The sequence below is a fragment of the Colletes latitarsis genome, chromosome 5 (genome assembly GCF_051014445.1).
Source record: "Colletes latitarsis isolate SP2378_abdomen chromosome 5, iyColLati1, whole genome shotgun sequence".
Classification (NCBI taxonomy): domain Eukaryota; kingdom Metazoa; phylum Arthropoda; class Insecta; order Hymenoptera; family Colletidae; genus Colletes; species Colletes latitarsis.
In genome coordinates this window covers 33,805,937-33,819,040 of record NC_135138.1, presented here as the reverse complement: position 1 = coordinate 33,819,040, position 13,104 = coordinate 33,805,937, and the positions used below count along the sequence as shown (strand labels likewise).

The following is a 13,104-nucleotide window of genomic DNA, read 5'->3' as shown; positions in this document are numbered from 1 at the left end:
AAAATAATACAACGAGAAAAAATCGTCGAGATTCGCAACCCCTTCTAAATATTTACGAGTTGACTGAAATTTGTACAAGAAATAATTGCTATCCAAAGTTGAACAAATTAAGGATAAAAACTTTATTAAAATGTAGCATGTAAATTGTAGTGTTTTCATCCCTTTTCTCGAATGTATTATTAGTAAATAAGTTCACTAAATGTGTGCTTTATTAGTACATTAAAAGAACGAAAATAAATTTAGCATTTTAGCAATTGTTCTGACTTGTATTTTTCAAGCAACCAAATTCTTTTATTAATATATTACGTAACTAAATTGAAGGAATAATTAAACGAATGTTATGCATCGTGTTTTTTATCAGTTGTATATTCACGTTATAGAATTGTAAATCAGATAGCAGAATAGCTCTTAATACTGTAAAATTATACCCCAACACAGTGATCGATACGTATTCCCATTTTTCATGTAACATGCTTTATGATCATACATTATTCATCTCTCTTGATCGTTTAGTCAATAGTGATCGCAATTGGTCCTAAATATCTGTTATATTAACTACATTTCGCGTTTTCATTTGTTTACGTATAGTTTCGTTGAAACGAATAAACAAAGTCGAATTACTCGAATGCTTTTCGAGCTTCTAGGGATACTCGACTCGAGATATTCGATTTTATAAACACATTTAATTTGTTTAAAATATTCGACGAGGCGCCATGCACTTTTTCCGTTGAAATTTTCATCCCTTTTTACCCTAACGAAACGCTATGCGTCGCGACGATCGTGTCTGCATAAAATTACCGCGAAACTTCCGCTTGTCCTTCGAGTCAATTTATCGTATAGGTTGTCCCAATCGATTCGCGGCCGACGGTTGTTCGTTAACACGAAAACTTCAGTCTTTCGATACGCAATAGTAGCAGAGGCGAGTTAGTCTTGGTTGGTCAGAGCCAAACTACGGAACAGGTCGCCTCTCGTCTGTGGTCGATGCCTGTAGGTTCGAGACATGGTTACCTGTTTCCACCTCGATCGAGTAATACCATCCAATTCGACGCCTTTCTCTTCAACTATGTCGAAAGGTAACACCCACAAAACAATTTTTCTCTTGTGATATTTTTTATTTTATCGTTGCTCGCGACCACCGAGCATTAGGGTTAAATAAATTTGTCATATTCGTGGTATGTTGTCAGCTTGTTAATACTGTTTAATGCTTAGCACAAGATAAAGTTCAAATCCGCATTAAGTCTATCCTGTTTTGAACGTAAGCAGATTTACGAGGATTTGCAGTAGGATGGCTTCGTTCTTGACACTCACGAATGGTGCTTGGAAAATGGTAGTCGTAGAAAATTTATGCCCTTTTTTGGTAGGGATAATATATATTTTGTGAATTTTATTCGTCTAAATATTGGAGAAAATTCATTATTTGAATTAATTTTTAATTCAAATAAGTTTTTCTGCTCTTAACACGAAATATTTCCGACGTTTGTTTATGTAGTATAGTGAAAAATAGAAATATTACAATAGTGTTATTTAAAATTTTACGAATATTGGAACTCTTTCGTTGCAAACAATTTTTAAACACGTTTTTGAAGTGCAGCCAAGTTTTTAATAATAGTTTGAACGTTTTTATTGATTTCGACGTTTTGACCCTGTATATTAGAATACCCTCCTTAAGCAAATTCACTTTAGTTATAAAAAATTCCTTCTTCGAACATACTGTTTATTATTCGCTATTAATATTTACTGATCAGTACAGAATTTTTATTTTTAAGATACTTTACAGAAGTATCAGCCACTATTAAAAAGTTCATTTTGTTATCTCGAAATTACTGTAACTAAGTACTGAATAATATAAAGTGTTCTACTTTACTGCCCATCAATAATCAGAGCATAGATACACCTCATACTTAGAGCTTTCTAGGGATCCTAACAACATGGTTTATAAACTATTCCTAATTGTTATAAACATATACAAGGTAACCATGAAGAGACAAATCAATTAGCACGAGTGCTTTATCAAATTTCATTCGAATATACAGATTCTAACGACCAAAATAAATTTCTACGCAAGAACGTACAACAGGCGCTGGTGATTAAACGTTTTAAGCTTCGTTTTGAAGTTCAAGAGAGCAGCTTTTGAGACAGGAGTGGAATTCTAAATAAAAATTACGAATAAAAATCGTTTCAATAAACGATTGCTTATAAATTTGTGCAATATAATACTTGTTATCAAGCGATAAAGTGTATCTGTTTAAGTATAGCGTTATCACAAACCTTGAAAAATTTTTAGTTTTCAAAGAAACTCTTTTATCGATTCAATTTTGCTCTTCGTTGTAGTTCCATACAATTTTCTTGCACGAATCGTTTAAGTCGTTCTGTTTAAAAGTTCGATCGCCAACACAAGGGTTAGTTTGAAAAGGAGCCATCGAGAGTTACGAATAAAGATAGAAGTTATAAGGAAATTACAAACGCACTGATGTTTAATTTCATTTAATTAATATTGAAAATATATTCTATTGTTTCAGACTCGCCAGGATGGTGGGTAGCGTGCCCAGCGGATGGATGAGGAAGATTCTCCTCTTCCTAGTCCTGATGACTGGGGTCCTGCTTATCGCCATGTACGCACACGCTCCACCTCTTGTTTCGCTTCAGCCGTTCTCATCCCGACGGTGAGTGCATCATTATCATTCGCGTGGAGCCATATGAGTCGATAATCTATCTTGTTGTCGCCTATTAAACCTCCACTCCTTCGCGTTATCGTCGGCGTTTAATCGAGTCACGATCGTGAAGAATCGATCGAAGGAACGCGTGGTTCGATATTCCAACGATCACGTGCGTGAGACGGTTCATTACTCATATCAGTTCAGTCGTTCTCGCTCCATTATTACACCCTCCCCATCCCGATTCTCGCGTTTAACTCGCGATCACTTATTTATTTACACACATATTGACACTTTTGTTACCGCATCTTTCTGTTTTTCTTTTTCATTTTTTGTTAATTACCTCGCACTTCCGATGACTCGGTGCGCATCAAAGACTGAAGGAGTTGCAACGAGGCTTGGTTACTTTCCTGGTCGGTAATGAAAGCACGAAGAGACCGGAGGAACGGCTCTACGAGTATCTGGAAGAGCCTAGGTAACGTCTCCCTCGCCGAGGGGCGAACCCATACTTGCTAAAGCTTTCTTTGTCCCTGAAATTTCCGCACACAATCGCCCCCCCCCCCCCCCACCCTCTCAATCCGCGATTTCTTTCCCCTGGAAGGAAGATATCTCGCATTCGCTTTTGAACTCGACTAGAGCCCAGTTCGACGTCTGCTTGATCCATGGATCCTCTGCATGTTCACTCCTTCTCTGTCTTTCTCGAGCAATCTGGCCTTGGTTTTCGATCGAACGTTAGTCGATCGACGACAGCGAATGAACAAGGCATGATTTATGCTAAATAGTAGCCCGCTCACGATAGGCCACAGTACCGTCGTTGTCTGAACGTTGCGCGATGATCTCTGATTTATTGGTCGAATATACTAACGTCTAGCGATTTAGATAGATCTGACTTTTAGTCGAGTCGAATTAACAGTTGGATGGTGGATATTCAGTGCGTTAGATGCACATAAATTTAGATTGTTCAGGACGTACAAGTGTAGATGGCCGCTGAGCATCAGAATTTCTGCGTTAATTGCAAAATTAAAATTTACACGCTACCAGCCATGGTATCGTGTCTTTTTTAGATCATGATTGTAATACCATTACGTTGAGACCGTGTGCACCCTTTGGTATGCACTGTGAGAGCTATCGTGGACTTGGTTTTTCTTTATAAAATAATTAGTGACGATACAAAGTGTTTCCACTTTCTGGGCTTAACCAACTTTTATGATCCCTCGAGACCAATTAGATTCGCACGGTCTTTCTGTCCATAGCGTTGCACCAGCTCATGGGTATTATCTGATTCTATAAATCGCGTATGCATTACTGCGAATGCACACTGTACCTGATTAGAATCCTTCCAGGTTAATTTGTCGTAATTCGGAAGTCGTCAAACTTCTTTTAGATTAATCTACCTGTGTACGTTTCGTTCGTGAATATGTACGGGCACTATTGGGACCTTTGCGTTTAAATAAAATAAGAATTATAATATTTTGACTACCCTATTTGTTGGTGGTGGAGATTGAAATTGTATTTCTCCGATTTTCTTCTCCTTTCAACTGCTATTGATCTCGATTACGGTGTTGCCGTGGAGTTTAACGGCAAATGGCTTCGTCTTTGGCAACCTGCACGGGATTTACCTCCTCGTGGTTCCTGCTAGACGTTCCAGCGACGTGCAGGACTGACTAAATGAGTCGCTTCCCGTAAGGTTAGACCCAATTTGTCCAATGATTCCCTGCAAATGAGGGCAGGGTATTTCCAAGCTTGAGTCCGATATAACATTTACGATGGACGCTCCCTTGATAGTGGGGTGCTCAAGAGCAGCGTGTATGCCATTAACATCCGGCAAATCAAAGCCAATACGATGAGAAATCGTCGAAGTGTCTCGTCGTCCCCAAATGACTAAGAAGATTGGACCTCCAAAAAATGTCTCAATCAGAAATTCCACAGAGATTCGTTTGATCGAGTATCGATGTTTATAATTTTTAATTTCTCCGTTTGTCGAGCAAAAGTCACGCCTGAAACTCGCTCGATAAGTTACCTCAGCCTGTATCTATTCGAGATATAATATTTCAAGGAATCGCGACTCTGCTGTGATTATATGTATAATTAACGAAACACGACGAGCCTAACGAGCGACTTTTAAACCCGGGAAATGACTTAGAATTTATTGAATATTGCTAGAGTGTAACGAGGCTGCTATTAGTACTTGCAAATCTAGGATCGTTCACTCTGATATTGTAGAGCGTTAATTGAGAATAACTGATGCGTCGCATGAATATTTATTAGCCTGATTTTATCTGTTCAGCAATAGCGTGTGTTTCTCGTTGTTTCCTACAAGCCACTATCAGTTTGATTCTCTTCTGCGTTCTCGTTCTATTTCCCATCTTCCGAGAACTATTTCAATCGTTTCATCCGTCTAAACTTGTGTATCTGGTCTTCGCAGTCGACGTTTATATTAAAGCTCCATCAAACGTCGATATTCCTTGCCGAATAGAAAGTAAGCTGTCGTTAAAATTAGAACGGTAGATGTAGTGCTTCATTCATAATTAACGTCTTTGGTATATCAATCGGATTGTAATTTTCCAAAGGATTCTTTTCTGGTCTTTCTAATTTTTTCACCTTTCTTCTTGCAATATATAATATAGTCTGGCAACAGATTATTCTATAGTCACTCAATGTATTCTTTCTTCATCAAGCATTCAGTATATTAGCTCTACATCCTTTTTAGCGCGCGCTTCCTTTTAAGTACACCAATAACTTACATTCAATTCGCCACGTATGTTCATTATGTATATATTTTTATTACGTTTTGTGCACAGCTTTTGTATGTCATCCTCTATATCTCTTCCTCGCGTATGTTACTAAATTTTCGCTGTAAATCACCGAAACGTGACGTCAAAGAAATGAAAATATTAGATGAAAAGAAGATCAAAGAGAACATCGATGTTCTTGAGACTCGAATCAAGGATCAGAGTCCGGGTTCTTGAGGTTAGTACCCGTTACTTATTTCGAATTCGAACGTGCGACAGATCTCAGAAACATTCTCAAAATTGATACAGTAAGACAGTATTAATTGGCAAACAATAATATACAAACTACCTGTATTTTTATATTCATCCTCATTTCGATTTTCTCGGCTCGTCGATACTATATAGAAAAGTGAAGAACTATAGTCGGATCAAAATCAATTTGTCTTTTTAAGCTCCTGTCTTATTTCAATCAATTATCGTCGTAGCTGCACAGATAAGATCAACGAAAGGAAAAGGATTTGATAATTTAATATTTTTATATTACTCTGTTATACTTTCGTTTGCCCCTATCAGATAAATTCCGCTTGCCTAAACAGTAATTATAGAATTTATAAAATAATGAACTCTCGTAAAATGGAACGACCAAAATTTTGAAAACACGAGAAAATCGAAAGAATATAGTAATCTTAATCGATTAGTAACAAAAGAATAACAAATGCCATGAACGAAAAGTTCAGAGTGGGAGGCGTCATCGAAAGTGTTAATCGTCCAACCACTGGGACATTTACGTTAGCGTCTGACGTGGTTCGAAGTGGAGGAAATGGCCTTGGGCGACAAATTGAGTTTAATCCGACTATAGTACCCTTTATCGTCGCGGTGAACTCGGTGCACGCGTGGCACGTTTCCGTAAGATTACCGATTACTGGCGATGCAGAGCGTCGGTTGGGGATCGGGAAATATTTATATTTTCTTGGCGGATCGCAGGACGTTTCAGAGCCCGTGGTCGTGGGCGTGCGTAGCTGGACGATGCGAGAGGAGAGCAGTGAGATCCTCGCGGACATCTTTGGCAAGTTGCATCGCCCTGTGCGGTGGAAATAGTCGACTGCTTTGGCCCAGACCCACCGGCAGCGTCCTCCTAGGCGAAGAAAGCGTCATCATACATCATCAACAGATAGAGATCGTCACCGTCAACACAGCCGATCAGGAAACGAAGAACCTGTTGGAGCACGCTAAGGACATCTTCATCGGTGAGAATCAAACAGTGATAAGAAGCCTCGTTTTAATAAAATCCATTGACACGTTTACTGCTACAAGCTTAAAATTCGTCTTAAGATTTATTTTTTAAAGGAAAATGTTAAAAAATGTATATGAATTGCAAACTATTATTAAATTTGACACTATTGGTTTTCAAGGACTAGCATGTCGTTTAACACTTTAAAAGTCTGTCACATTCATGACACGAATTGTTGAAAGAATTTACTTATACCTAGGTCACGAATCTAATCCAAACCTAATTTCTAACTCAGATATAAATCTCATCTATAATACATCGACTATGATCCTACACTTAACTTAGAGACTAGATATAACGGAGACCTAAATCTACATTTTATACCAAACTTACACTTTACTTAGTACTTTCTCATTCAGTTTTATAAGAAGGATTATTACTATGAAAGGGGTTGAAATGAAACGTTTATTCTTGAGATAAAAGTAAATTACAATGTTTCGACCAAAGATTGCGATACGTCGATGACAAGAAAAGCCATTTCTGTAAAACGTGACACGATCTATTCGTTGCAGGGAACGTCAGGAGTTTGGTAAAAGTACCGAACGCGAAGAGCAGGTCCGGAGTGGACAGTTTCGTGATATACATTAGCGCTGGAAATGACCGACCCGTTGGGCCAAGTCTGGAGACGGATGAATCGTACACTCTGGAGCTGATAGCCAAAGGGAAAATGTTAGAAGGACGAATAAACGCGAAAAGTTACTTCGGCGCGAGACACGGTTTGGAAACGCTCGGGCAGATGATCTGGTGGGACGAAACCGCTGGCCGAGAGGGTGCTTTGAGGGTGCTATCTCGCGCTTCCGTGGAAGACAAGCCAGTGTTTCCTTATAGAGGGTTGCTCGTCGATACCGGCAGGCAGTTTTTCCCCATCGAACAACTTAAACGCGTGATCGATGGTATGGCTGCTTCGAAGCTGAACACATTCCACTGGCACCTCACGGACTCGCAAAGTTTTCCCTTCGATTCGGCCCAGTTCCCCGAAATGGCCAGATGGGGCGCCTATAGCGGAGATCAGATCTACACACCCGACGACGTCAAGGATCTCGCGGATTACGCGAGAATCCGGGGTATCAGGGTGCTCGTGGAGATCGATTCTCCTGCGCACGCTGGCGCCGGATGGCAATGGGGTGAGTTGAGCACCTTTACTTGAAGTCACGGTTAAAAATAAAAAAAAAGACGGAAACAGAAGCGTTAACCTTTGACTGCTAGGCCGAGATCAAAGTGATCTGTAACGTTCTTTGATCGTAGCAATCGTCCAATAAAACCTTTGTGCGCTCCATCGTCAATCTGCTTTTGACTATATTGATTATGCAGTCTATAGTTCCTGAATAAGTTAATTTAGCATCGACACAGGTACGGCTGTGTTGGACAACGTACTTAAAACAGGCAATCTGACGAATTCTCTTCTTTAGAGGTGATATATTTTAGGCAGCATTTGTTTGATCTCGAAAGGATCTATTATATCTCTTAAAACCCTAAAATTTCAAATCATTTTGAAAAAATTATTTTCGGTTAAGGGATCTAATTTTAATCAATTTTGGTGAATAGACATACCCCCGAAATCCTACGTACTTTCGAGAAAAAAATTCTTTACTGGATATATAATGTTCAATGTCTGAAACACTTTATCGTTTACACGAGTGATTCTAAGATCAAGTACAAATTGTTTACTATTTAATATTTATAATACTGTGCAATAATCTATCAAAAAAAGTAGTCGTTTTAATCGCCTATATCGTAGCTTTCCCCAGTTGCGTGGGACACGCTGTATAATACACTTATCTTCATCGTGACCTCGATAGTCGTTCAAAAACGCGCTTGGAATCGCCTGTAATGCTTCATGCAATAATTCGTCTCGTTCAGGGACGGAGTACGGATACGGGGATCTAGCACTCTGCGTTGATCAGCAGCCATGGTCGTCGTATTGCGGCGAGCCGAATTGCGGACAGTTGAATCCCATCAACGAACACACCTACAGAATATTGGAGGGGCTGTACAGAGAGCTGTTGGACCTGACCGAGATCCGCGATATCGTGCACCTTGGCGGCGACGAGGTGAACCTCGACTGCTGGGCTCAGTACGGGAACATAACAGCCGCGATGCAGGCGCAGAACATGACCGACCATCACGCCATGTGGGCCGAGTTCGAGACCAAGATGCTGCAGAGGCTGGTCAAGGCCAATCGCGACGAGACACCGAAGGCCGTGATCCTCTGGAGTTCGCCATTGACCAAGAGGCCTTACATAACGATGTACTTCGATCCGAAGATTCACGTTATTCAGTCCTGGGGTGGAAGCAATTGGCCGGAAACACCGGATCTTCTCGAGGACGGTTTCAGGGTGATCCTGTCGCACGTAGATGCTTGGTACTTGGATTGCGGGTTCGGCAGATGGAGAGAAACCGGGGAAGCCGCCTGCGGCGAGTACCGTACCTGGCAGACTGTCTACAATCATCGTCCCTGGAGGGATTATCCTCAGCAGTATTTGAATTTAGTTCTTGGCGGAGAAGCGGCGATCTGGAGCGAGCAAACCGGCGACGCGTCTCTAGGACCTCGACTATGGCCTAGGGCATCAGCTCTCGCCGAAAGATTATGGTAAATGGAGCTTGAAATTTTAAGCATAAGACTGCAGTCGAATCTGATTTCAATCATATTCTCACTCTCACAAAAGGATGCTAGGATTGGAACGAACGTACTTTTCTATGGAAAAGGGCTTAAGGGTGTACTCTAGTCTAGGCTTCAATTTTTTATATATTCTTTGAGAAAAAAAATGTACACTTTTCAAAGTATAGAATATAAACATATCGTTTCATAGTAACGGCAACTAAACTGCAATGTTATCTTTGTTCTGTGTAGGAGCGACATGCCAACCAATGGTTACTCCACCGACGAAAACGTGTATACCAGGCTAGCAGTTCACATGGAACTTCTCACGAGCCGGGGACTGAAAACGGAGGCGATGTGGCCCCAATGGTGTTCTCAGAATCCCGGGAAATGTCTCTGACCGTTCGTTAGCCCGAAACTGATCGCTGAATTCAACTGGAATCGTATACGTGAGTGCAACAGTCGCGTAGGGGGAACACGTTGCAAAAAGCGATTCCGTCTGTCATCCTCGGATCATTTGGCACGATCAACCATCGACTCTGTGCAACTCTGTAACGATCCTAACGAAACAAGCTCGTCGTATGTTGTGATCGTGACGAGCATGACGCGACAGAGCCACCCAAGATCGGTAGTTCTCCGATAACGTTTCTGTAACTCCGAGTAACAAGTAATCGTTCATGTACCGGTAGGGCTATCAACGCTACAACGTCGATCCACAAAACGTTGATTACGTGGGAAACGTAAGACGACCTAGAGACGTGGTGAAACGAGGAATACTCGTGAGAAAAGTGGTCAAGACACGAAAGAGCAATTGATCCAATCAGTCGTTAGACTAAATTGCTTGAAAACTCGCGTTTGGTGCGTGAAACGAAGGTTTGGGTTAGAAGGAGATCTAGTTTAGTGGAGATTTACTTAACGAAGAAAGAACGGAAGGAACTTTTCGAGCGTTTCTCTGGTTTGCCAAGAACCACAGGCACAATACAGTCATCATTTTTTTTTCTCCTTTTTTTCTATTCTTTTTCATGGAAAAGGACGCGGACTAGTCGATACTTCCTGATTGTACGTACGATCCATGACAAAACACTATGGTAAATTAACGTCAATTCGAGGATTTGCGAGCGCGAGTCTCGCGTAAACGCCTTGTTGTAGCTCGATGCCATACTTTTCGTTCGAAGTGCCTTTCCAATTGTAATCTACTCGTGGCGCGTGATGCTGCATCGTTGTTGTTACGATTGAAATGTAAACACCGCGCGCGTTCCTATTATCTCGGAAATGGACACCGAGAATTTCATCAGTCCCTTGCAGGTTCGATATTTAGGACAAAAATTTAATGCGTTCTGTATCTATACAGTGGTTGCAACGCCTAACGACACCACTCTGAATGTCTCCTCATTCAGACTGAAGAAGGAAGATGATTTCTTATGAACAAACTTAAATTCATATTAAGAATTGTTGAATTCCTTTTTAACGCATTATTCATATTATTCGGTATCAAAAAATATTTGGACCTTCGATGTTTATGCTTAAATACAGATTTGGAAATGCTAGAACACAAAGATGCTCAATAAAAGTCGTAATAATGTGATTTAACTATGATCATTCGTTTTTATTTTGTATCATTCAATTTTAACGTTGTATCTGTGTGAAAAGACATTTTAAAGTAAAAAATACGCGTAATTTACAATCGATTTTAACGATGGAGAATCGTAACCCTGAATCTCAATCAAGAGTAATGTTTACAAATATAGCGTAGTCTATGATGGATGATTTGTTTAACAAAAAATAAGAAAGATACTCAGAGTTGTGACGTCAGGTAAGACACTATATAAACGGTAAACAAATGAAACTGCAGAGACATTAAACAAAAGAGCATAAATCTTCGTCTTGATTCTGCTGGTACACATTTCTTTTACCAGGGAACAAACGACCCATTTCATCAAACGACACCGAAACTAGAAAGTGACGCCACATGCATAAGCTTTTCTGTTTAAACTGCCAGATTTAGATTTTATGTGTAGAATTCATAAAAAATTCAAAAAAGAGCAATGTCGTTCGTAATAGGCAGTTCACAATAGCGAATCGATGATTCTTCGAAGACTCATATCCATTAAAACAAAGGAAACGATATACTGTGTGCTTCATTATTAACGGAACCAGCTTCAAAAATGGTGGTTTGATCTCTTAAAAATAATATAGAACAGGCTCCGTTGAAAAAATCTTAATAATAACAAAAATATAACACATATGATTTTTATCGTTTATCAGTAGCGAATCCATTGTTGAAGCAGGTTCCATCGTTAATAAAACACCTTGTATATTACCAATGGGTGCAAAAGTTTTATGAGAAAATTTTAAGGTACTTTGTGCGGCATTTTCGCTCTCATTTCTGCTTGTAATTGTCAGAAAATACAGTTAGAGCATTTATAGGTCCGAGAGCCATTGTCGCGGATCAGTAAAATCGAGCGTCGATCGACCAACTGGAGTCACGCTTGGTATCTTTTACAATTAGGTTTTCGAGCAGGGGAAACGTTCATCTTGGAATCGAGAAACATTCACGAACTGTTATCCCTTTGCTTTTCAGAATACCGCATGGCCTATCGCGACAAAAGTTAAGAAGATTTGTAAATACGCAATCACTTCGACGGTAGGGAGCAAAATGGCGCTCAGAAACGAGAGATAACACGTAGCTAAATGATCAAACGGGAGCCGAAGATTTGCGAGAGAAACGACGAATCGTCTTGTACTTACTGACATTTACCGACATCGATGGCTGTAACAAATGAAGTGATTTTTAAGCTCGACCTGTTGGATCCGTGGCGCAAAATCATCCGATGCATTCGTTGTGTCATACTCAGTGTTTATCGCGTTTCGATCGTGCGAATCAAGTATGAAAAAGAGACGGAATTTTGTACGAAAAACTGGTACAATTACGACTGCCAAAAAAACGCGCTGACTTCAACTGCGTGCGGATGATTTCTCGAATCGATCCACGAGGAACAATCTGTTGTAAAGCGTGGTTGGTGTGTTTAACATAAAACGAATTTTGAATACAAACACTGTCTAAGTTCTTTAACGAATTCCTAAAACATCTTCCCCTCTCCATTAAGTGGCATTTTGTTTCCAGATTTATTTTTATAATTATAATTAGACATTATAATATTTCTTTTTTATTTTCAAAGCGATATGTACAATTTCATTTAAGTCGACGTTTCGATCTAAGTTGAAGACTTTCTTTCAATAGTTTAACTAAAGCATTATGTATTGTTTTAAATACAAGAAGTTCATATTATTTTCAAGTTAATAATTGTATATATTTGAACGAAAAAATACAATGTATATGTATGTATAATGTGTTTAAACATAGAAAAAGTATTATTCTGAAATTCTCCTGTAATTGTTTTTAATTCTTAATATTTTCCTATCAATTTTGATATTTTTATTTAGATCGTCTATAAAAGATCAATTTCGCAGGTTTGTTTAGTCCTTTATTGCGAATACAATTTCATAATCGATTATTCCTACATAGTTTTGTCAATATTAACCGCGAATATACTTAAGATTATACATTGGCTATCGAGCTTTTGATGGATGGTACACACGGTGGCTAACCGATTACTTTACTATATTTGTCGTCTGCAGTGTATTACCATTGACAGTAAGTAATTTCATTATACTATACTAATGCATCTCATCGATCGACGCAATATTATTTTTTTAATACCATATGATATAGACGAAGAATTTAAATTGTATGAAATTCAGGTACAAGTATAATATTATTATCATAAATTTTTTCAAATCGTCCTAAAAAAATTATTTTCGGTTGCG

General features: G+C 39.3%; 1 protein-coding gene across 6 annotated transcripts in view; it reads left to right on the top strand.

Annotated features, from left to right (window-relative positions):
• Fdl (fused lobes) overlaps positions 1 to 12,330 on the top strand; it is a 30,750-nt gene extending 18,420 nt beyond the window's left edge. For 4 of the 6 annotated variants that reach the window (XM_076764652.1, XM_076764651.1, XM_076764655.1 and 1 more), the window contains 6 exons: positions 2,520 to 2,663; positions 3,031 to 3,129; positions 6,371 to 6,633; positions 7,190 to 7,801; positions 8,538 to 9,267; positions 9,529 to 12,330. In XM_076764652.1, the coding sequence (XP_076620767.1) occupies positions 2,520 to 2,663; positions 3,031 to 3,129; positions 6,371 to 6,633; positions 7,190 to 7,801; positions 8,538 to 9,267; positions 9,529 to 9,676 (1,996 nt within the window). In that variant the 3' untranslated portion in view covers positions 9,677 to 12,330. Of the gene's footprint in view, positions 1 to 599; positions 1,074 to 2,519; positions 2,664 to 3,030; positions 3,130 to 6,370; positions 6,634 to 7,189; positions 7,802 to 8,537; positions 9,268 to 9,528 lie in introns of those variants that run through there. The other 2 variants (XM_076764650.1, XM_076764653.1) reach the window with 2 other exon arrangements.
• The last annotated feature ends 774 nt before the right edge of the window (positions 12,331 to 13,104 follow it).